The sequence below is a fragment of the Cinclus cinclus genome, chromosome 14, assembly GCF_963662255.1.
Source record: "Cinclus cinclus chromosome 14, bCinCin1.1, whole genome shotgun sequence".
Classification (NCBI taxonomy): domain Eukaryota; kingdom Metazoa; phylum Chordata; class Aves; order Passeriformes; family Cinclidae; genus Cinclus; species Cinclus cinclus.
In genome coordinates this window covers 5,304,791-5,329,427 of record NC_085059.1, presented here as the reverse complement: position 1 = coordinate 5,329,427, position 24,637 = coordinate 5,304,791, and the positions used below count along the sequence as shown (strand labels likewise).

At 43.4% G+C, this 24,637-nt stretch overlaps 1 protein-coding gene across 1 annotated transcript in view; it reads left to right on the top strand.

Moving 5' to 3' along the window:
• Nucleotides 1–5,804: 5,804 nt before the first annotated feature.
• The window catches only part of PCDHAC2 (protocadherin alpha subfamily C, 2), a gene marked incomplete at its 5' end in the record, with an annotated part of 47,674 nt that continues 28,841 nt past the window's right edge, over nucleotides 5,805–24,637 (top strand). The window contains 3 exons of the mRNA XM_062502102.1: nucleotides 5,805–8,273; nucleotides 16,487–16,545; nucleotides 18,664–18,752. Of these exons, the coding sequence (XP_062358086.1) occupies nucleotides 5,805–8,273; nucleotides 16,487–16,545; nucleotides 18,664–18,752 (2,617 nt within the window). The remainder of the gene's footprint in view (nucleotides 8,274–16,486; nucleotides 16,546–18,663; nucleotides 18,753–24,637) is intronic.

Here is a 24,637-nt window from a genome sequence, read left to right as displayed (position 1 = left end):
AAAAAATCAAATTATAATCACCTGGAAGAAAAACTTGGTTGATTCCAGGTGAAATTTAATGGTGATTACTTGAGCTGGAGAATCACAGCCTGCATGGACAAGTTGTAAAGACTCTGTCTCCGAAGAGAGACAGTGGTGGTAAAGGAAAACACACCAACCAAAATCTTCAAGAAAATATTTGGCAGTGGAAGTAACACTTGCAGCCTTGGTGGTAACTTTGGAAAGGTGAAAAGTTATTTTGTTGGTGTTCTCGTTGTTAATGTCCTTCAATTTAGAATGGCACAGTGTGTGACATTATGAGCAATAAATTACGAAAGCATTCTGAAGTCATCAGAAAAATATAGCAGAAGACAGAATGAGTCAGACATATCCATCCTTAAAATTCAGACTAGAAGTGAGAAATGATTGAATTTACGCTGGTGATCAGGAAAAGAAAATGAGTTTTTTTCTCCGTGTCTTTGTGGTTTATCTCAATTGAAATTTATAACACCAACCCCTCTCCATATCCCAACCCCAATTTCTTTACATGACATTTTCTAGAACAAGCAAGTTACATTATTGCAAAGAAATCGTGACCTAAATACAAACAGGATTTTTTTCTGGCTGTTTAGCAGCCTTGGTTCCCATAACAGCAATGTTTTAAATAGCCTGGCTTCAGATGCTTGAGATACAAAAAGAAATTCTCACCAGTTATTCCTACCAATGGGAAAATGGATTTAAGGAGAGACACAAAAGAACTGAGCCAATCCAACTGAGTAATTTGGCACAGGATCTGTCTACTTCAAACATGAGAGAGGCAGGTTCCAAATGAATAGATGACTTGTCAACATGTAATTCAAGACATAGGAGCAAAGAAATTTGGTGTAGAACTAAGCAGTTCACATTCCCTCAGGGAGGTGTTTTGCTGCATTTTTAGGAAAAGTGGGAATCCCACATCCCCAGGAAATTCCATACAGAATGCAGACCTTTGTGTTGCCTTATCTCTAGGCAGTATTTTCCTGCTTACATAGTCCTTGAGGCATGGGAAATCACCAGAAAAAAGCCTTGTACAGTCTCCTTCAGAGAACAGTGCAGGGGGGGCCTCACTGAAGGAACCAGGGTTGCAGGAATCCCAAGAACACAAAGTGGGGCTGAAGTGAAGAAGTAGCCCCCTTAAAATATCAGATTTTTTTTTCCCTATAGACTTCATAAGTACCCACGGACTAGAAGATTGTGCTCACAGGAAAAAAAAAAAAAACCTGTGCATAAGAAACTGCACAAACTCATCATTCCCTTACAATTTATTGGTAATGTTGTCCACTTTGGTTGATGTAATCTAGCCTATGACTGATGGATGTTCCTTTCTCTGGACTTGATCTAATTCTAAGTAAGGCAGACAAATTGCAGGCACCAAATACAAGCAGGCACATAGAGGAAATCTAGTTGTTTGTTTGTTTGTTTGTTTTCTGCAGAATGACATCAATTACCTGTTTGTTAATGGTTAAACTATGGATTTTGTGGACTTGTCTCCGTATTTTTTGCACGCAGTTGTATCAGGCTGAAACCATGTCTATTTTTATACAGTACTCAAGCAATCTCATTATTGCTAAAAATCTATGTGCTGTGAAGTATGTGCAGAAATCTGGAGTCCAGTGCTTGGAGCTGGTGTCAATCCAGCAGTTTTGAAAAGACACTGAGTCATTGAATCTGATGTTTAAGGGATATGAGTTACTGAAAGTGAAATTATTTACAAAGAAATGAACAGTCTTTTCAGATGTCAAAACACCTTGGAGTTCTTCAATTTACAGGTTGTACATTCACATCTTTCTGTTTTCCAGGATGTCTTTCTCTCTCCTTTTGCTGTATGAGACTCAGAATAAAGCAGAGAAGGGACTTTGCCTAGTGTTCTGCAATGGAGCAAAGTGAACACAAATTTATTGCTGCCCGAGCAAGTTCATGAAATTCTTGTTACGACTTTATAGAAAAATAAAATCACTTGTATGACTGTGATTTGAAATGAATGAACTTTTCACTTTTCTAAATACCTAGAGAAGTATGTCTGTGTATAATTTTATCATTACCAAGAGAAAAATCTGCACAGACATGTTTCTGTGGCTCTGCATCAGCCTGCTACTAATTCAGGTATATTCTACATTCTAGAACTGTTTCAAGGAAGACTTGCAGAGAAATGTGAGGATTTTCCATACTAAAATAGTTATTTTACTATGCCTGCTGGGGTATATACGTATCAATGTATAACCATCTTGAGATATAGTTGATTTTCTTGTGCAGGACTTGATAAAATCAGTATTCTTTGCTCCACCTGTATGTTTGTACTTGTGCCATTTAATTTAGCTGAGCTGATTAAAGCAGTGCAGGTTTTGGATGTCAGCAAATAGCAGAGGCCTGTGTATACACACACTGCATGCAGGCAGTATCCAGTCACTCCAGGGGTTATTATCAGGTTTATCAGCTGGTTTTGCTGCAGGGATGAATTCTGATTCTCCTGCTCATGTGCATTGTTCTGAACTCATTGGGTACATTTTTCTTTAGTGAGATTTGAAGGTGTTTCAAAATTTCAGTGCTTAGGTGAAATTTCAAAAATTACTGAAAAGCAAAACTCTGGAAAAAAGAAAATTAGGAAAACCCTAAGCCTTGATTCAATTGAAACTGAAATTACATTTTTCTGTGTTTCAATTTTTGTCTATTACTAGAAAAATCAATATTACTACAGAACATAACCTGAAGTGTTTTCTCAATTGAAGTTTTTCCCAAATTAAAATCACAGCCTGCAGGACTGACTCAGCACTAACACTGAAGCTGATAGAGGTACCTAAAATTATTATGACCATTGATGAATTTTATATAGATTTAAAAGGACCTGGGGAACATTTAATCAGAACAGAACACATTTTGGTATATCACTTATCCACTCTGCAGTGAGCATTAACTTCATAAAGCAAGCTTTTTTTGGGAAAGACTGTGAGATTTGTGCAGTGCTACTGTAAATAAACCAAGCCATACTATCAATTTATACAATGATTATCAGAGTATATATTTTATTGGTGCTATAAAACTCACAGAAAAAGGCAAGAGGCCAGATAATCCTAGATCTTACAATTCTGGAAGTAGGAGAAAAATATTTCTAAGAACTTGAGGTTGAGAGACATATTTGATGGGAATGAAAATATTATGGGATATGTGTTTTATCTCTGTTCAGTTTTATGTTCTGTGGTGTTTTTCCAAACTTTGGCTGTGCGCAGTCTGAGACGGGCGTGAGAAAAGATGAACCAGGGTAATGAGTAAATACTGAGCTGGGCCAGGATGTGAGGGTCCATCAGCCCTTCCTTGTTGAAATACAATAGAGCAGAGCCCGAATGTCTATCACAGGTAACTCACTGAGTCCACAAACAGCGTGAGAGATTCCTTGCTGCTATTAAACCCCCTGGATGTGTGACTGATGTGGTTTCATTCACACAGAGTAAAATCAGCTTGTGGCTAAAAAGCTATTGCCTGCAGAGACCAGATTTATCTTCCCACCATCTCCTAGCCACGGGCATCAGCCATTTCCTGGAGAGTCTTCATTAACAGGTTCTTTAAGGCAGGGCCTTAGATGTTGCCAGTACTGCTGGGTCTTTTATTTCTTGTTGTTTTATATGTTTGTTAGTGGACTCTGTGGGTGTACACCTGGAGGTGTGGGGCAGAGATCATCTGTGGACTGTCTGGTGAAATCACCGTGTGATTTTTGGAGAACTCAGGGTGTCTCTCTTCAGGCTTCAGTCTTACATGATGGCTGCAAGTTGGCTTGACACATGGCTGTATAGCCCATGTGTGTTAGTGCTGCTATAACTTTTATTTTTATTGCATTCAGCAGGGTACTGGGTTCTTTGAGGGGTGGGGGTTTTGTGGTTTGGCACTTTTTTTTTTTTTGGTGACACTGTCCAAGTATTTTGTTCTGAATCTGTGAATATTGTGTTCTTGAAGGTGGGTGCCTTGCCAAAAAAATGAAGTTAATTTTTTTCTAAGTGTCTGGCTCCTGGCAACTAGTTGAAATGGGCAATTTTCCAGGTGTTCTAGGCACTTGGCATCTCTAGCTGCTCTTGTTGGTCTGCACAGACCTACATTTATCCCACTTAAAAATATCAACAGGGTTGGGTGGCTTGACAGCAGTAATTGCAGATACTGGGATACTGGGTGCATCAGAATAAATATGAGGGCAAATCCTAGAGCCACAAAAATGGGCTGAGAATAAAGGAACCACCAGCCAAAATGGGGTAATGTTGTCTCTTCTGGTAGAGGTGGCCACAGATAAAAGCTAAGAGATTGGTAGCAGTTTTTAGTGGTGCTGAGTCAGAGTGAGGGCAGTTGTGCTCCAGGGTTTGTGCGTCAGATATGCTAGAGAAAAAATCTTTAGAGGTTTATAATGTTCTCATGGTGAGGGGTTCCCAGGCCAACAAAGGGCAATGAAAGAGGTTTCAGCTAAATGTTGGGGTCACCCCTCCCCTTGACAGCCCAATCCAGAGAGGATTTTTTGGATGCTCCAAAAGACTTTATGAGGATGAAAGGGAAAGCAAACAAAAAAACAACAGTGAAAGAAACTTGTAGAGAGAGAGTTTCTGCATCGGGTACTAGGTGAAACATAGCTGCACACCTGGAGGACTACAGTTTATGGTTTGTCTCATTAAATCTCTCACCTTATGTGATGTGTGAATGGGAGTTTATTTTCTTTGCTAGGACTTTTGACACTGGGGTAAAACTCATTGTAGATGCAGCATGTCCACCTCAGCTGCTGAGTTTGTTCGGTTTCGTGTCTGTTCTTTTGTCAGTCCTCTGTCACAAGAGGAGAGGAGGTAAAAACGGTAACTGGCAAGCAGATCATGTTCCACCTTCTCTTCAGCTGCACCTGATCACCTTGAGCCTGTGTATTGCACTGGATGAGAAACTGAGGCTCACCTAAAATGCTCGTAACTCATGGGTGTGACTTGCAGAATCCTCTCAGCCGAGCGGAGGTGGTGGAAGCAGCGCAGGGGTGCCCATAGAGGTTGGGCAGGGGGACGGTGCTGCAGCAAGGATGGATCTCGGATGGAACAGAGGGGCAGGTCTCCGATAAAGAGGTCGTCAAGCCCACTGCAGCAACACACAAACGGCACCAGACCTGGCTGGAAGCCCATTATTTTTCGGCGTTCTGCGCTGATTTAACCCTCTCGAGCGGATGCACTTCAGCGCTGCAGCAGCAGGTCCACAAGCGAATGCAGTTGTCAGCTCCCCGCGCCCCCAAAGCTTCAGCAGCGAAGCCAGGGCGGAGACGAGGAGCAGCGGGGACGGCGCAGGAGCCGCGCCCCTCCAGGCTCGGCGGCCACGGGGGCCGAGGAGTCCCGGAGCTCCGCGGGGTCGCAACACGTGGGCGCGGGCCCGGGCGGGCCCGGGCGGGGCGGTGCTCGCCGTGCCGCTGTTCCCGGCCCAGGTGCTGAACCGGCGCCAGCCGCGGCTTAAGCGTCCACCCCCGCCTCCTCCCGCGCAGCAGCTGGAGCGGGAGAAAGCGGATCCGGCAAGTCCCGGTCCCTCCTCCTTCCTCCTCCTCATCCTCCTGAGAGCCGCCGGAGGGAGAGAGGTCGGAGCCGCAGCCAAGGCGAGGATGGAGCGGGCGGCGGCGGGGCCGGAGGCGGCGGGCGGATGCTGCTCGCCGCTTGCATGAGGCGGCCGGGCGGCGGCGGGGAGTGAGGCCGGGCCGGGGCCGGGCTCGGCGGCTCCGGCTGCTCCCGTAGCCATCCCCCGCCCCGGCCATGGCGGCGGCGGCGGCGGCGCCGGGCCCGCTGCTCCTGCCGCTGCTGCTGCTGCTGGGGCTGTGCGCCGGGCGGGCGGCGGGCCGGCAGCTCCGCTACTCGGTCCGGGAGGAGCTGCCGCACGGCGCCTTCGTGGGCAGCGTGGCGAGCGACCTGGGCGTGGATCCGCGGCGGCTGGCGGCCAGGGGAGCGCGGATCACCTCGGGCAGCGGCCGGCAGTACCTGGAGCTGGAGCTGGGCCGCGGGGCGCTGCTGGTGCGGGAGCGCATGGACCGCGAGGCGCTCTGCGAGCTGAGCCCCTCCTGCTTCCTCAGCCTGGAGCTGGTCATCGAGCAGCCCATTGAGGTGCACAACGTGGAGGTGGAGGTGCTGGACATCAATGACAACGCTCCGCGGTTCCCCCGCCAGGATTACCGGCTGGAGATCAGTGAGTCTGCCGTGCCCGGGGCTCGTTTCCACATTGAGAGTGCCCAGGACCCTGATGTGGGCACCAACTCTGTGCAGAACTATCTGCTCAGCCCCAGTCGCCACTTTGCCCTGGACCTTAAAGGCTTCCAGACTGGCAGCAAACTCCTGGAACTCGTACTGCAGCAGCCGCTGGACCGGGAGCAGAGTGCCCTGCAGCAGCTGGTGCTGACTGCTGTGGATGGGGGGGATCCCCCCAAATCCGGTACAGCCCAAATCTCAGTGCGGGTTGTGGATACCAATGACAACCCACCTGCCTTTGACCGCTCCACCTACACCGTGAGCCTGCTGGAGAACTCCCTGCCTGGCACGCTAGTGGTCAAACTGAATGCCTCAGACCCGGATGAGGGCTCTAATGGGGATGTGATCTACTCCTTCGGCAGCTACACCCCCCAGAAGGTGAGACAGCTCTTTAGCGTGGACCCCCATTCAGGGGAGGTGCGGGTTAATGGCACTTTGGACTATGAGGAGGCATCCTCCTATGAGATCTACGTGCAAGCCACTGATCAGGGCCCTGTCTCTATGGCTGGGCACTGCAAGGTGCTGGTCAACATTGTGGATGCCAATGATAATGCTCCTGAAGTGGAGCTGACCTCCCTGTACAGCCCAGTACCGGAGGATGCAAGGTCAGGAACTGTGGTGGCCCTGATGAGTGTCACTGACCAGGACTCGGGGCTGAACAAGCAGGTGAGCCTGCGCATTCCGCCCGGCCTCCCCTTCACTCTCAACTCCTTCAAGAACTCCTACACCTTGGTCACCCAAGGCAAACTGGACCACGAGAAAGCAGCAGCCTACAACATCACAGTTACTGCTACTGATTCTGGGAGCCCACCTCTGTCCTCCCAGAAGGTGATCCACGTGGAGATCTCCGACATCAATGACAATCCCCCGCGCTTTGAGGAGCCTGTGTACTCAGTTTACATCCCTGAGAACAACCCCCTTGGAGCCTTCCTGTGCACTATTAAAGCCACTGACCCAGATGTCGCCAAAAATGCCTATGTGTCCTACTCTCTACTAGATGGAGAGATTGAAGGGCTACCTGTTGCTTCCTATGTCTCCATTAAATCTGATAGTGGCAACATGTATGCTGTCAGGTCCTTTGACTATGAGACACTGAGGGAGTTCCAGGTGACTGTCCAGGCTCAGGATGCTGGGATCCCACCACTGAGCAGCACTGTCACTGTCTACATCTACGTGGTGGACGAGAATGACCATGCTCCACAGATTCTGTATCCTACCTCAACCAACACTTCAGCAGCCCTGGAGATGATCCCACGCTCGGCATATGCTGGATATTTGGTAACCAAAATTATAGCCATTGATGGGGACTCAGGACAAAATGCCTGGTTGTTCTTCTACCTGGTGCAAACCTCAGATCCGGGTTTGTTCAGGATAGAGCTCCATACTGGGGAGATCAGGACTACCCGTAAGCTGGGGGAGGACAGCACACCTACTTTCAACCTGACGGTGGAGGTGAGAGACAACGGAGAGCCATCGATGTCCTCATCAGTAGCCATCACTATTGCTGTGGTGGACAGAGTTTCCAAAATCATCCCTGATAGAAGAAGACACTTTAAAAGCCCAAGCAATTACTCAGAGGTCACTCTTTATCTCATTATCGCTTTGAGCGCCATCTCCTTCGTTTTCCTTTTCACAGTCATTGGGCTTTCTATTATCAAGTGCTACAGATACAGTCTGTATGGGAGCTCCTGCTGTGCAGGGTGCTGTACGGTCAGAGAACGGAGCCCTGCTGAATTGTACAAGCAGGCCAACAACAACATTGATGCTAGATTACCCCAAGGTTTAAAAGTACAGCCCCATTTCATTGAAGTGAGGGGCAATGGGTCTCTCACTAAGACCTACTGCTATAAGGCTTGCCTGACCGCAGGATCAGGAAGTGACACTTTCATGTTTTACAATACCTGTGGCCCTACAGGAACTACTGGTCCCTCTGCAGTGGTGACTGAGAGGCATCTGACAGGACAAAGTGGGCAGAGTGCACAAAACCTGATCATACTTAGAAATGACTCCATTACTCCCAATGAGGTGAGGCTGCCTTGGTAAATGGTCTGCACAGTGCTCTGAGCAAATCTGTACTCAGGCACAGGTTCCAGCTGGAAAACTCAGATGAAGCAGATTCCCTTAGGGGCTTGCTGACACTCAGCTCTGAAACTTGGTTTTAATGAATCTAATCTATGCCATGCATTTTGTTTCTAGGTAAATACTGAGACTTTCAGGGTCCAGTTGGTAAGTTCAGTGTATGCATCTGTTGTTTGAGATTCACCTCATTTTTGCAGCATATGCTGTACTGAGTATTGCATCCTCCCCTGTCTAAAACTTCCTGCTGCTACAGAGTGCTAGGGAATGACACGCCTTTGTCATTTTAGATGGGAATTTTGATGTGAGTTTTGACGGAAAAACTCATATTGAAGGAGAAAAAAGAATCAGTGATTAGCCTTGAAATCAAAAGGTTACTTTATGGCAGTTATGGGTGTTTGCTGCTTTGCTGTCTTCGTACCTAAGTAAATCTGTCCAATTCAGAAAAGCATATTATTACAAGGATCTTGCTAAGGTGAGCCTGTTTTAGTTGTCTGAAAACTGCAATCCCTCCTCTGATAATGTTTGTTGTACCTAGTGCTGCATTTTATGCTTTCTGGCCTGTGACAACCCAGTGACACCTTTGCAGAAAATCACAGCAAGTCATTAAGTTACAGAATGACAACTTCAAACCTGCCGGGTTGCTATTGAAAATTGTTTGATACCTTTGGTTTGACTAGCTGTGTGTTAACCTTTGTAATATTTTCCCACAGTGAAGAATTAATGGTTGGTTTATGCTGGCGTGCAGCTGCTGTGTGGTTTGCGTGTTCTGTGCAGTTTCCCTTTTACACATGTTGGGACTGAACTCAGAAACACTCACAGGAGAGACTCATTCTGGTGCACAAAAGGAAATTATTGCCATTACTGTGTGTTGTTTGTATCCTATAATTGTGGCAGGTGTGAGATCAGTTTGTGCATTAATGTGTGTTATGTCCCAGAGAGGGGAAATTCAGGAAAATAACTGGTGGGATAGAAAGGAGCCTGACTTGTGTTTTCTTGCCACAGAAACAGAACTAATTTCTTTCTTTCTTTCTCCTTTTTCACATATGGAGATGTTAGCATCTTTAGCAACTGTTTTTTTTTTAGCAAAGATGCCCATATCTTAAGGGCCAGCAAGTCTTCCATAACAATGCTTTTAGGGAGTAATGATCATCCATTCAACATTAATCCATTTTAAATTAATGCACTGTTTCTCTGTGGCAGGGTACAGGGGAAGTACTTTTTCTCTTTCTCTGCAGTTTTTGTATCTTACAATTTTTCTGAGTGTAATAAAATGTGTTTGATATAGGAGGGAATATGAGGCATGCTCTATTAGCTTGTATGCTGAGGAATCAGAGAGTGAAATACACACTTTATAGCTGATTTTTTTGGGTGTGGGGGGGTGTGCAAGAAGAAAAGCACTAACTGAAAATGGCTTCACTTTGGATGCAAGCCAGGTAGGAAATCAGTTTAACTAAGAGATTCCTATCACATTTTGAGACTCTCTCCATCCAGTGCAGTGAATTAGCAAGTTTTGATTACCAGCACAGATCAGGCACTGGCAGCAAAGCCAGTCCAAACTTGGGGCACAAAAGCAGGGAAATGCAAAGAACAAACTAATGAATGCTGCCTGTGTAGGGTCGTCATCCAAAATGGGAATGAATTATTCAACTCATTCTGTGTGATTTAAACAGAGCTGAAGTTCTGACAAGTTTTACTCATCACAAGTTCTTTGCTTTCTGCTTCTTAACCTGTCCTGTGGTAGGACACTCTGTGAAGATGCATCAAGGCCATGTGCACATGAGGAAATGGCTGAATGAAATGTCATTTGCTAATTACTAGTTCCTAGCTAATTACATACTAAAAGTCACATCTTTCTCCTGTTTCAAGCTCAGCATTTGCACTGAAGATGCCATCAATTGCTTAGCAACACTGAATTCTACATTTTAAGGATAATGATCTTTGTGCTATTAGATTTTCAGAGAACTGTGCTTCTCTTTTTAGTTGAAGTGAACTTTGAATCAGCCTTTGAGAGCCTGTGCCTTCACTTGTGAGGCATAGCAAGGCAGAATTGTCCTTGCACCAATTTACAAAGTCAGTCTCTGATCTGATAACGTGATCAGGTCCTTTCTTTTATTCCTTCTTCCACAGTGTTTGGAAATGGTTTTCTATCGGTTGTTCGTTGATGAGGATGAGACCAGGTGAATGGGTTTGCTATGCACAGGTAATCATACCTAGGCTTTTACAGTGGCTAAGATTTTTAAAATGTTGGTTATACAGTGAGAGGAAAAATATTTCCAAGTTATTTGGGATCAATCTCAGTAACACTTGGGGCAGTAAGTCTTACTTCTTTCCATATTTGCTGGTAAGGTCAAAGATGCTAATACTTACACGAAGTCGTGAGTGACTTTATTGGGTTTATAGAAGGATACAGTAGAAGTGCAAACAAGTGCAATATGGTTAGGTAGGGGCTTTTTTATGTCCCTGGTGAAATTCTGACTCCTGTGTGGCTATTCCTTTTATACTGCCAGTGTTGTGATGGTGGCAGGGAAGCTTGTTTCTGCAAGATAGCTGCTGCTTCTGTGCTCACCCTGCTTACCTGCACAGTCCTTTATGGATTTATGACTCAGACTAAGGGTGTTTTGTAAAAGAAGAAATGTACTACTGCAGCTGCACAGAAAATCTTGGACATGGTTATTGCTGTCAGGAGGCTGGTGATAAGGATAGCAGTGCAGGGTTAATGGATATTGCTCTCTCATCAGATAACTACTGCAGAGGGACCAGGCAGGCAGTGCAAGCAAAATACAGGGATAAAAAAAGTACCGTGGCTTCATTTCTGGTGCTGTGTGGGTTATGACAGCCTGGACTCCTGTCTTTCCAAAGAAGGGTGCACACACTGTGAAGAAATTGTGTGTGAAGTTGTGATGTTGTTACTGGGCATTGCTGCAGTGATGATCTGTCATTTTCAGGAAGGGTTTCAGTGCTTTAGTCTGGAGTCTGTTTCCTCATATTCCTGTGAAGATGCTGAATGATGTCTGGGTAGTGTCTGGTCCTTAGTTTTTCTCTTCATCTTTCCTGTTTTGTTCTTACATCCTGTGCAGTTAAGCGTATTTCTTGTGTCTTGAATCTCATGACAGCCTTTTACCTTCAATGCAGGAAATAACAATCAAACCAAAATGTTTTAACAGGATTTTTCTGTCCCAGAAGGCAGCCTGGCACATTCCTAATGAGGAGTGGGCAGTCAGGATACTTGATAGAACTAAACTCTTTTAGGTTATACATTTCCTTGTACCCTTTTTTGTGTAGTGACACGTGTGGATGAAAAAATGTGATGTTTCATTTGATGGTCAGAAATAGAGCATTTTTCTCTATGGACACTTTTAAAGAAAGTGAAAAAATTGCACACTGATGGTGGTAAGACCCAAGAGATCCATTGGAGTTCTGTAGCTGTTTGCTCTGCTTTTGTCTTTTTCTGTATTCTTCACTTCAAAACCAGCTTGCTAAACACAATGGAAAAAAGAAAGCAACTCTTGAGTCGAACACATTTTGATACTGCTTTAAATGCAAGCACGTTTTGAAGTGTCTCAACCTAGTAACCCCACAGCATTGTTTGTAGCAGTCTGTCCAGGAGATTTCTGTCAGAGGATTTAAAGGTATTAATGGTGCAATGTCTTACAATCTCAGTTCAAGAACTTAAGCCTCTAAGAAATTCTCCAGCCCTGCTGACATTGAAAAGGTTAACTATAAATGTTTGTTCTTTTGTTTAGTGGCAGTGTCTGAACCTGCCTGGCTAAGCAGGGACAGTGCTCTGTGCTTCAGGGCAGTCGGGCTCGGTTCGAGGCTTCTGCTGTGCCAGCAGAAATCTGCATCCAAGATTTAGCAGAGGCGTTTTCCTTCTCTTGGAAGTCACTAAATGTACTTTACAGGAGCACTTCTGTTCCCTTCACCTCAGTTTTCTCAGAGTTCGACATGAAAATGAACATTCCCAGACTTGGGTTTTTGAATCACACCCTTTTCCAGTTTTGATTTCTTGAATGATATATTTATATCATATATTTAAATAGTTCGTTCTCCACATCAAGTTAATTCTAAATATTTACAGAAGGAAGACAGGAATAGAAGCCTCTCTTTCCTCATACCTGTCAGCATTGTCTCATTGGAAAATAAGCAGATTCTTGTGTCATCAGAGGTTCTAGAAGGCTTTTATTATTGCTTCAAAACAGATACATTTGATAAATATACCTTTTGTCATTCTGTTGTGCATTTGTGTGGAAATCAGAATGAAGCAGGATGTTTATAGGAGTCTCAGCACCTGGTAACTGTTTGTAAATATTTGATTCATGCTTCTTTACCTCAAGCGGGTTTTGTTCTAGCAAGCACTAAAATGAAAGGTAGTGTTTGCACTGATCCCTTGAATATGGGATCAGGAAAATATTTTAAAAAAATTAGAAACTTCTCCTACCCCAGGGAGAAATTCTTACTGTATTAGGTAAAAAAAAGAGAGCTGAGGAAAATGTTCATAACAACACATTTTCAACTAAATTTATTCTCCACAGGCCAATGAAATGATTCTTCAGTTAACCCACTTGAAAACAACTGTGTGACATTTTGCATGAGCTTTCTTGTTCCTAAGATGGAGCATTCCCATTATCAGACTTCCCAATGGGGTTGGTTGTTTATGGCCAGTGACATTCATGCCTGTGGTTTTGTGCTTGGCAGAATGTGGTACCTGGAAGAAGCAGCAGGAGCAAACTGGTGGCATGAGGTGTTCACCTGGTGCAGTGACAACCACTTCTGTAGGCACCTGGGTAGATTTTGACTTGATTGATTTTGATGATGTGTGCTGTAACTGAGTCAGAAAAAAGAGCAGCTGATGGAGGGGAAAAAAGGGAACGGTTGATTATTTCTGTGCTGGATCATGGGATTTCTTTCACTTGCTGACAGGACTGCTGGACTTGCCACATGACTTCCAAAAATCTCTGAGGGTAGTGGCAAGCTAAAATTTCCATCAACCTAGTAGAATGTGCTGGATTGTGATATACAGAGCCTTGTAATGAGCTGGGGAGACAAAAGGAACAATATTGTCTTCATCAGCATTGTGTGACGTAGTGAGAATGTGGGGATTTACAACTGGGAGCCCTTCAGAGCCTGCATTCCTCTTGGTGTTCCCTCTTTGTCCTCACACTTCTGCTCAGCTGTACCTTGTCCTGGTGGTGTTGGTTTAGGACACACAGCACATCTGACAGCCAAATAAATCTGTGACAGGGCTTTGCAGAGGAGCCCACTGAGAGCTGCTGTGCAGCCCCTGAGGCTGCCTGAGGACTCAGCTCTGCCTTGAGATGGTGTCCTGGCACAGTGACCGTGCTGTGGGACACACCTGGACATGTGGCAGGTTTCAGGGAGAGGTCTGGTGAAGGTGAACTGCTCTGAACCAGGTGTATAAACCAACCCAAGCTTGTAGGCTCTGAATTCCTCATGGATTTCTAAGAAGCAGCACTACTGCACCTGAGCTGGGGAGAGACATTACTGGATAGGTTTGCTTCTTCTGCTGTGCTCAACTTCTGTTACTGGTCATGCTTTATTGCTTTTCTAGTCCAGTCCCATTTAGAGATGTATTGAAACAACTTTTCACTTATGGCCAGAAAAACTGAAAGGATTACAGCCTGTAGCAGAACAAAAGGAGAAGCCAGTTATGCTGACAAAATAGAAGTTTCACTGATTTTGTCGGGGGCAGGACACTGACCTGTGGTGATAGAAGTGTGGGACAAATGTGCCTCTTGCTGAGCTCTGAAATGACCCAGTCAAGCAGCAAGCACATGGTGAAACTGGGTGAAAATAGGTCTGCAGAAAGGCAGGCTGCTGCCCAGCTGCCTTGTGCTCTGGTTCTTCCCGTAATGACTTCAAAAAGAAGTCACAGATATTGATTTTTTTTCACAATTAAAAAAAAACCCCAGCCCCTGACGGTCAGCTGTGGCCATAGTTTCACCTTCAGAGTTTTGCTCATCCTGTTCCCTCTTTTGTTCTTCTGCTCCTCTGGAAAGAGCACTGCAGCCCTACCTAGAGTCATAGCAAAGAAAGAATTGTTTGGGAATAGCCACAAGATGCCACAGCTTCTGGATAGTAACCCTTGGAAATACCAGTTTCCTGATTTTTTCTCTTATGTTGACATGAAAAGTCTTGGTCTGTTCATGTGAAGCGAATAAATGATGAATTTCTAAGTAATGAGTTTCTCCTGCCACCATCACCCATTTAAGATCTGATGTCCCATTGCAAATAGAACATTGGTTTTTGTCTTCTAGCCAAGAGCTGGAAAGCTCTCATCCAAAAACCAAATATCAATGCACTGTGAGTGAGTGATCATTTTCCCCTTTTCCCACTCCTACCCAACTTGTGTCAGACTTTTCCAGTGCTTTCATGTGATCTCACTTTATCTGTGTTTTGCCTGGGACTGGGGTAATATTCCTCCTCCTCACATTGCCTATAAAACTGTACAAGTTAGTAACCCGCACCTCTCAAATTGCAAAATAGAACAAAAGTCCAGCAGTTCCCCTGCTATAAAAAATTCCCAGCAGAAGAAAAGACAAATCTCCTGGTGTCAGCACCCTTGATACTCAAGAAAGGCAAGCTCAGGAGAGGATCTGATCAGTGTGTGTTGTTCTCTATCCTCTTCTATTGACTGTTACTACATGGGTGACTTTAGAGTTGCTTTGACATCCCTGGGACAGGGGCCAAAATGGAATTAATCAGAAAAGACTAGAACCATGCATAATGGGCTTCTTGTCAAACCACTTTCTGCTAAACTCAGCAGAACCTGAGCATGACAGAGAACAGGGGGCTAAATGGGAAGGAAATTGCTAGCACAGATGTTTAATGTGTGGTTGCAAACAGCAGCCTCCTCCCTTTTGTGAAACTCAGACCATAAAGAATATTCATATGTGCATCATCCAAGAGCATCTGAGTCTTGAGTGATGCTGGACCTGGGAAGCGTGGTGACAGAGCAATACTGTAAGTTGTAATTGCTGCATTTTTGTTTGAATAAAACCTATTGATCCAGGGAAAAGCATATGCTAAACCTCAAGAGGAAAGACAGAGTTGGCTTTAAATAATTCAGAACGTTCAACACTTTCTCTTTCAAGTAATGGGGTCAAATTCATTTCTGATCTGCCTCCAATAATTTGAAGAGAATTAAACCATTACTGTCATTTATTATTTGTGTGATTTGCACTGTGCAAGACACATCAGGAATGAATGTAGTCCATTATGTTTTTGGATATAAGTTCTGTCTTTGAATTCCAGTGTCTGAACTTAAGCACCCACCACACTATCACCTACAGAATCATGCTTTTAGTATCCTGAGAAATAACCTTGGTGTGTCCTCAGGGCTTAATTTTACAGGACCTGAGCTTGCACTCATTGGCTGTAGTTGAAAATTACAGTGATGGTCCCCTGACAATGCGAAAATTATTTTCTGGAGCAATTTTTGATCAACAGAGGATTCCTTAATTATCTCCTTATTTAGCAAGTCATGCTGCAGCACATCAGCGTGTGCTGAGGTTTGTTGGTCAAAGGGTGCTGCTGGCTATTTTCCCCTTCTACCTTTCATGCCCTCTCATGAACATGGAGAATCTAATAGGTTTTGGTATTATGGCCATGTCTGTCCTTAATAAAAGACTTGCTGCAGTCTGCAAATCTGATACCATCCATTGCAGTCCTCTGCAGTACACTGAATTCCAGCAGAAACTTCACTGTCCCACATCTGCCTCACAGGGAGCTACATTTATACACCCTCAGGTAGATAATATTCAGTACAGGAGTTTGAGTTTCCTCACTTTATCAGGTAAATAACCACCATATGTTCTGCATTTCTTGATGGGGATTTTTTTTACCCTATACCCAAAATGTTGGTGAATGTATGAAATACCTTTCCACCAGTTTGCAGCATTAAATGTTTTTTCCACAGAGATCGTCTCTAGCCAGAGGCCTTGGCATGCAGACAAGTTTATTACAGAGACACTCCCTGTGTGCCCATTTGAAAGTTTCTTTAGATTTGTAGAAAGATTTGGCAATTCACAACAATTGAGTATATCCATATATGCATTTCTGACAAAACGAGGCAGATGCAGATACTTTTTAGCGTGTTGTACTGGCACTAACAGCATTGTCCTGGGCTTTTGTTTCTACAGCCAAAGCACCCCAATCCGGACTGGCGCTACTCTGCATCCCTGAGGGCAGGAATGCAAAGGTATGTGTGGTGTTTCCCCAGAGAAGGGGAATTCTGTCTTTTTCCTCTGTGAAAAGGACGAAGTTTCTTCTGATGATATCTCTGCTGAGATGGAAAGCACCTGAGTTCTGCTGCTGTCACTTCCAATCTCCACGTGCTGCAGATTCAGTCTGACTTGCATCTTATGCTGTTATTGCACTGCTGTAGAGCTGTGCTGTTCTTTACCTTCTGCTTTTGTATCCATTGGCTGCAAAGGCATAATTGTTCCAATTATTGAATTATTTAATTATCGCTATATACTTTTTGTTTATTTTCAAGATCCCTGTAATCATCAGTGCTGATGTTTCAATAGGCAGTCTTCATTTCCATCTTCTTTTTCTCATTACCGTAAAAGTAGCTGCTCCTGCAGCAGGTTTATTAAGCACATGGTGCAATCAAGAAGAGATTAATACAGTTGAAAGGACTTTTTGAAGATATGAGATGAATTTTCAAAGAAGGAAAAGTGAGGCTTTTGTCCAAATCTCTTTAGCCATCTTTGAGAATCCACTGCCTAATACCGCACGCAGTCTCTGCTATAATTTTCTACTCAGTGCACTTGGAAAAAGGGAATTATACTAAAATTGTTTCTATAGAGCCTAAATCAAACAGTATTTTACCCTCCCTGAGCAGACTAGAAAACTGGTTCTATGTTCAGGTGTAATGTGATGTGATTAACAAATTCCTGTGCAGGTGTAGATGCAATTACAAAGCTGCAGTCATTGCTCATGGCATCACAAAGTGCAGGATTCTATGGGTTTCTCAAAACTGTTGGTGCAGTGGTGCTGTGCCTTTATCCATTATCCACAGGCCTGAAGAGTCTGTATGAGACTGAAGTCCTAAATTCAGAGTCACACTATGCTTCATGTGGGTGACACAGAGTGACTCCAACTGACTTTGAGATGCTGTGTGAAAAGCAATCTAAATCTCAAGGACCAAAAGCCAAGGAAGACAGAGCAAGCCTGACTTTGTGGCCTGCTGGGAAAGTGGTTTTCTTTCTTTTATATTCCTGCTGTGACTTTCTATTTATTTTTTTTTTTCGTAATCCATAACTGCAAAATCAATGAACAGTCTGGGGAGCAGGATCCTGAAGAAGGAATTCTGCTTACTTGTGCACCTTATCTGCTGGTCCCGAGTCAGTCATGCTCTTGTGGATCCACATTCCTTTCTATACAAAGTTCAGTATCTTATCTGAAGCTACTTGAACAGTTAATGGAAAGTAAGAGTTTATTTTAATCCCACAAGACTAATGGAGCCTTTCTGGGAAATTGTGCACGTTCCTCTGCTCCCTCACATCAGCAGTTCCTGCCCTTACCTGAAATCTCAGGTTCTGAGCCTGTGTGCCCTGCCCAGTTGATGATTTTCATAAAACACTGAATTTTCATAAAACTTGTAGAGATTTGGTGCTCTTGATGTCTGCCACATTTGGATGAAACTGGCCCTTAAGCTCAGCTGGAAGTGTGAAGCCAGTGAGCAGAGACAGGGACACAGCCACAGAATCCTGTTTCTCTTAAGGAACAGCATATAAATATCATGCTTGGTTTTGTATTAAAAACAGCAGATTTTTTTCTTCTCCTTCCATGTAAGGTGCAAATGGGTGCTTTTGATGCCCAGGCCTCAAGATGTGATGCTATAAAATTTGCTGTATTAGTTTTTGCATTTGAGAAAATGCATTTCTCTTCCTGAATTGCCCCTGAGAAACATGCAGTAACCCAGGAAGGTGGGATCTGTCAAAATGGCATTATGACAGAACCTCAGAATTAACTCCACCAACTTTTTAATAATTTACCTGATGTTGCTACATCCTAATAGCAAAGATGTGTCACTTCCTTGTTAATAACTCCCAGTCAGTGAGAGCAAAGTGTCCTGCAGGTGTGTTTGTTTTATAAGTTATTCCACGACTGGGTTTTAGTAAATAATCAAAGGTATTTTTTGCAAGTCAAAACAGCTGCTTCTCATGCTGCTAACATCATGCAGTACTGTAGGAGTAGCTGCACAGTGATAACTAGTTAGGAACTTTGAAGAGTGGCAGGAAAGGGAGATGCTGTGAAGTCCAGGGCTGAAGGGAATTGTGTAATCCAACTGTGATATTTGCTTACCCAGTGCTGTGCATATGGAGGAGGCAGGAGTCCTGCGTGGAGGACCAGCAGGGCCTGATCAGCAGTGGCCAACAGTCTCCAGTGCTACAGCAGGTAAGGATATGAAAATCCAGAATATTTGTGAAGAACTGATGTTAACTGCAGCAGCCATCCTAATGCTTCTACTTAATTCTTCCTCTGTTTTATGTCTCTGAGTGAGGACCCTGAGATGAGCTCAGCTGGTCCGAGCATGGTGCTAATAACCCCAAGGTTGTGGGTTCAGTCCCTGTGTGAGATATGAGCCATCCACTTCAGAGTTGGACTCGATGATCCTTGTGGGTCCCTTCCAACTCAGAACATTCTGTGGTCTGCATATTAAGTTATTGTAAATTAAGATGTGGAATCTAAATAGAGTGGAGCAATAAAGCATAAAACACATATTTTTCCTTACTCAGTCTCAGATGAGCACTGGAGATAAGAGTCCTTGATCCCAGCTTTCACCCTGCTTTTGAAGGTTACTGGTTTGTGTAATGGAATAATGGAATAATGGTTCAGTTCTGATGTGTGTATTCAGGTGTGTGTATTCCAGAGCTGGTTTACCCTCCATTTCAAAGGAACAGTAAAACTGGGGTAAGAGCTTATCAGTTTTCCCTTTGTTATTTTTACAAAGGCAGTAAGACTCTTTGAATGTCTCTTCTCATTTTACTTTTCTGTGGTGAAATCAGACCTAATTTTTTGCTAGCTACTTCCATTCACTAATACATGATGATGGAAACTAAAATGTTGTTTACTTGTCAAAATGATGACAAAAAGCATGGTTTAGAATGTAGCTTCATTTACTTTGTCACAGACTGATGACTTCACAGCAGTCAGTAAGAATTGACAGAAGGTTCTCATGGAGTTTAGAAAAAAAAAATCACCTGGATGTTTTGCAGTGCAGACAAAAAAAATATTCTCACTTTTGATTTTGGAGCAGAAATAATATAGAGGCATAGAGGAGCAGTCAGACACTGTTTTCAGCCGTGTCCAAAGTAAACTGTAAACTCAGTGGATGGCCTGTGTAGGGTGATGAGCCCTGTATGGCAGCTCTGTGAGCACTGTCAGTCAGGAATTCAAGTGAGGAGTGATGCTCATATCACAGAGGCAGCTCAAACGCTGGGAAGTGGGGTCTCCAGCAGCAAAAATTATAATTACATCGTTTAATCTTTTTTGGTGCAAACCTTTCTTTCTATTTCAATGGGAATTTCACCTAGATAAATGACTGAGGAGCAACCTGAGGATTTACAATCGCAGATACAACATCCACAAATTAATGGTGCCCAGCAAAACCTGCACTGGTTGCAGAAGGGCTGTTTGCAGAGACAGATTTGGAATTAATTTAATATATAATGATGCCCCAGGCTATGAGCAGCTGGGGTTTGTGTGCCCTTCCTTCTGCTGCAGGCTTTGCAGGAAGACACAGCCTTTACAGAATATGGTGTGTGACTGTTGAGCTTGCATTTGAAAATGTCACCACAAGAACACTCTAACCTTTGCAGGGCTTCCCTCAGGCTTTTGGCTGCGCTGATCATCCTTGACTGAGCACTCAGTGCATTGCCTCATACCCACTTCAGTATGGACACAAACGTTGTCCCACATGTTTTCTTGCTGGTACTGCCGATTTCCAAGCACCCGAACCTATGTGCAAAGGTGGGGTGGTTCTGTCATCTGAGGAGGTCTGGTGGCATTTGGGTCCCAGAGCCCTGTTCCACTATCTGGAGTCCTGCTTGCTGTTCTATTTGGGGTCTTGTCATTTTAGACTTGCTTTGGGAACCTGAACATCTCTTTGTTTGAGCAGCAGTAACCCTAGGCTCTTACTGCTGCTTCCTCCCATGACTTGAGTCACCTGTGCAATGACTGCATCTCAGCACAAAGAAGATTATTTTGTTTTGTCTTTGTCCACTCCCAAGGGATCATTAATTCCTCTGATATTACATTAAAACTCCTTTTTTTTCTTTTCTTTTTCTTTCTTTCTTTTTTTTTTTTTTGTAGTGGGTTTCATATAATATTCTTCTCCTCTCTCTGTAACCAGAAGCTTTAGATGTCCCTGATCCTTAATAACAAACAGATGTTTAATGGAGAAATCTCAGGATTAATGGTTGTGTTAGCTTTTGTGGCCTCAGTAAACCACATATTTAGCAAATTACTGCCACTTCTTTAGAATCCTGCCTTCAGTTTCCCAGAGATATCTCTTTCAGGGTTTCTTTTGTTTTTTAGATTTAGGTTCAAGACCTGTAATAACAAATCAAGTGTTAAGTCAGTAAATCCTTAATTCCTGATATATAGCTGAACTCAAACATCTTCACACATTTTTTCAGCAAATATGTGTTGCCCAAGCAAGACCTGGTCCTTATTTGATCTGTTGACTTTATTGAATATTTCATCCATGAAAAGAGCAGTGAATTTGGATTCACTGGCATTTTAAAAATTGTGTTTGCATCTTCTTAGGCACCAGTCCAATCAAATGTTGGTTTGCAGTCAGGAAACTTCTGGGTGAGGTGGGACAAGGAGGTTCAAACTCTCTCTGGCTTGGAGTTTAGGTCTCTGGGGCATCTTGTTAGTCCCTCACATTGTACGTGGTGAGATCAGGGAGTGAAAACAGATTTCTGCTTTCTGCTCTATGTCCTTTGGCAATTTTGGCATTTCTGTCCAACTTTAGATGACCCCTAATCTGTGTGAACTCTGTTTTTTTGATAACTAACTCAGAATAAATGGAGCTTGATTGGCAAAAAGTGGCGAGAGTTCATAACAGAAACTAAGATGAACAGAAATTTTGCTCTAGACATAAAACACTGACAATTTCTGAATAAATCAGACTTATGAATAATTCAGATCTTAAAGTTAGTAGGCATTAGACCAATCTATGTGTATTTCTCTGTGCTGCTGGTTCCAATCTACAAAACAGAACTGATGTAATTCAAAGGCTTCACAAAAACAGTCTAAAGATGCTTTCATAGCACATGTAAGACTCAGGAGAACAATGAGGATTTGTGATGAAAGACAGTCATGAGACATTTCAAATCCTGTATTCAATGTAGACTTTATGTGTGTGCAGTAAATAAGGCACTGGGCCACACACCCATGTGTAGGGAAGGGAAAATAAAAGGACTTCCATTCAGACAGCTCTGTAAAAAGATGAAAATATCTTATAAAATCTGCATCTGAAATTTGTAAGTGTGTAGGTGAAGCTGTGGGTGAAATACTGGCATTTCTGAAATCCATGTCAAATAGCCCACGGACTTTCAGGAAATCAGGATTTCAGTGTCTACCCTTATAAATATGCACAAGGGACTGAATTAAGATTGCCTAGGTAAATGCCATCCTAAAATGCACTAATTTTGTACATCTGATTTTGCTGTGGTAACATTCCTCTAAATATATCTGCTATTTTTTTTTTCCTTTTCTCAAGGAATTAGCTGGGGAGAAGAGGTGGTAATGCTGATTTTTAAAGCTCCAACAGGTCAATGTCCTTCCTGTGCTGGGGCCCCACAGTTGGATGCAGTGCAGTGATTTTAACAGAGCCTGTCTGCACTGCCTGGGCTCTCCAAGGGACAGCAGGACAGCAGACAGACCATCATGGACTGGTTGGGAGCACTGCAGGAAGAAATTTTTCTCTGTGAGGGTGCCCGGAGAAGCTGTGGCTGCCCCTGGATCCCTGGAAGTGTCCAAGGCCAGGTTGGATGGGGCTTGGAGCAACCTGGGATAGTGGAAGGTGTCCCAGGGCTGGGGGGTGGAACAAGATGATAAATAAGGTCCCTTTTATGCAAAGCTCTTTGCATCTCATCACCCCAAATCTGAATCTTTCAGCACTTTTCGTCTGAAATTTTTGTGTCTCACAACTTTCCTGGTTTTATTCTCTTTTTCCTGCTGCTCCTTACTTCCTGACTGTGACCTTCTCACATGTGCCATTCTAGCTAGGGCTATTCCTTGTCCACATACTCCTAGGCTGCTCTGGGTTTACACTGGGAACTGCAGTTCCTCTGGAATAAAAGAAATTTTATCCTTCTGGAATAAAATGTGTTGCTCTCAGAGGAATGTTCCTGCTGCAATCACCTGGAATGCAGACAAGGTCCACCGATGGAGCATGACATGCAGAATAAGTTATAAATTCAGAAAACTAAATGTGAAGCAACTGTAAATATGTCAAATAAGCAAAATCTCCTGAAAAGTAAAGTCAGTCTTCCTAGTGAGTTTTGTACTGCTGGTTTGGGGTAGGGTGTTGTGAACAGAATAACTGTGGGAAGACTGAAGAAAGGACTGGGAGTTCTTGTGTGGATTTTAAGAAAACTGTCCAAGAATGCCTTGATAGGGAAAGAAATAATTATCATTATCCACTGTTAGTTGTGGCATTCCCAATTCTCTGTCTCGCAGACTAATTTGGATGTCAAGCAAGTAAATCCAACCTGAATAAGAATATTTTAACTGAAAGAGATACCTCATTCCAATTAAACTGTGAGAAGGGCCCAGATGAGCTCCAGGATGATAATGCAAGGAGGAAGAGACCTGAGCAGAGCAACCTGAGGGCATGAGAAGGGACACCAGTAAAAATCTTGTATAGCAAGGTGAACCCAGAGGATCTGGTAGAGAGAAACAATTGGAAGAGATTCTGGAAGGTCTACAGGAGGCAGGTAGCCCTGGGAATGGCACAGTGTCAATCTTTTAAGTGACGACTCAGCACAAGTCACTGGAAAGAAGATTGGAACCCTGGGGCTGGGTAAGAGATTGTGATGAGTGGGACAGAAAGCTGCACTGGAGTTGTTCTTTTCATGGAATAACCACTTGACATTGTCTGCATCTTTGAGTCCATGCAACATCAGCACAGAAGGGATGAAAAACATGAGGGGGATTGAGTCGCAGTGTTGGAACAGACACTGGTGTTGAAATCAGGCAGACATTACAGGAGAAGCTGCAGGGTCCCACAGTACTGTGACCAAGCTCTTAGCCTTCCAAAAATCCAGTTTAAAGAGAAAGAGCCTAAGAAAATAACTCAGAGGGTGATGAGACCTAAATTGTAACATATTTCATATGATATAGCTTTACACTGGGGCTGTAAGTAGAGGAGAATTTCTTCCTAAAATGCCAGTGAATCTCTGTTCTTCTTCAAATGACCTTCCTCATCTACAGAAAAAAGGGGTGTGATTAAGACTCATCAAGTAAAGAATGTGCAGGAGCTGAAAGTGCTGTTTCTTTGAGACTGTTAAAGGTTAATTTACAAATAACAGCACTGCTCTGGCTTAGCTTTAGCAGTTCATTGATTAAAGCTATAAAAGATAATGACTAATTAGCAACCCAGAATACAAAACTGGGTTCTTGGTTTGTTGCAGAGTGCTGCAGCTGTTTAAAATGGAAGGAGCAGGAAAATGCAGCTGTGCATATCTACAGCCGCTCTCTGTTTTTTAAATTAATAGTTTTCTCTGGAATTTCATAATTCCAACCTTCAAAAGAAATATATAGAAAGCCAAACATTAGCCAAAAAACTTGTACCTTTAGTGGTCTAAGAAACACTGTGATAATATATGTAATATTTTAAAGAACAGAATAGGGGAAATACAGAACAGCCTACTTATTTATGTTTCTCATGAAAATTAGTCTTCAAACCAGGTGATTGAATGTATTCCCAAAATGAAGGTCCTAAGCAGTTCCTAAGGGTTCGTAGGGAAGTATCACAGAGATTTGGTCCACAGCCTCTTGAATCATGGAAAAAAATCACAGCCTTACAGCACACTGAGGTAATTATTTGAAGCTGTAGTATCTATCAGCTCAGTGGAGTCTGGGGAAGGAAATCATGCCAGCTTACTTGTGTGGATGCAGTGCAACGACCTAAACTGAAATAGAAATAATCTGCAAGGGCTATATAAGGTAAAATCCCTTTCTTTTATTTTACATTTAGATTTTGGTCATTGACCAAATTGTTCAAGTCAATTCCAGCCAGTTGCTGAGACCTTCAACATGATGTACAG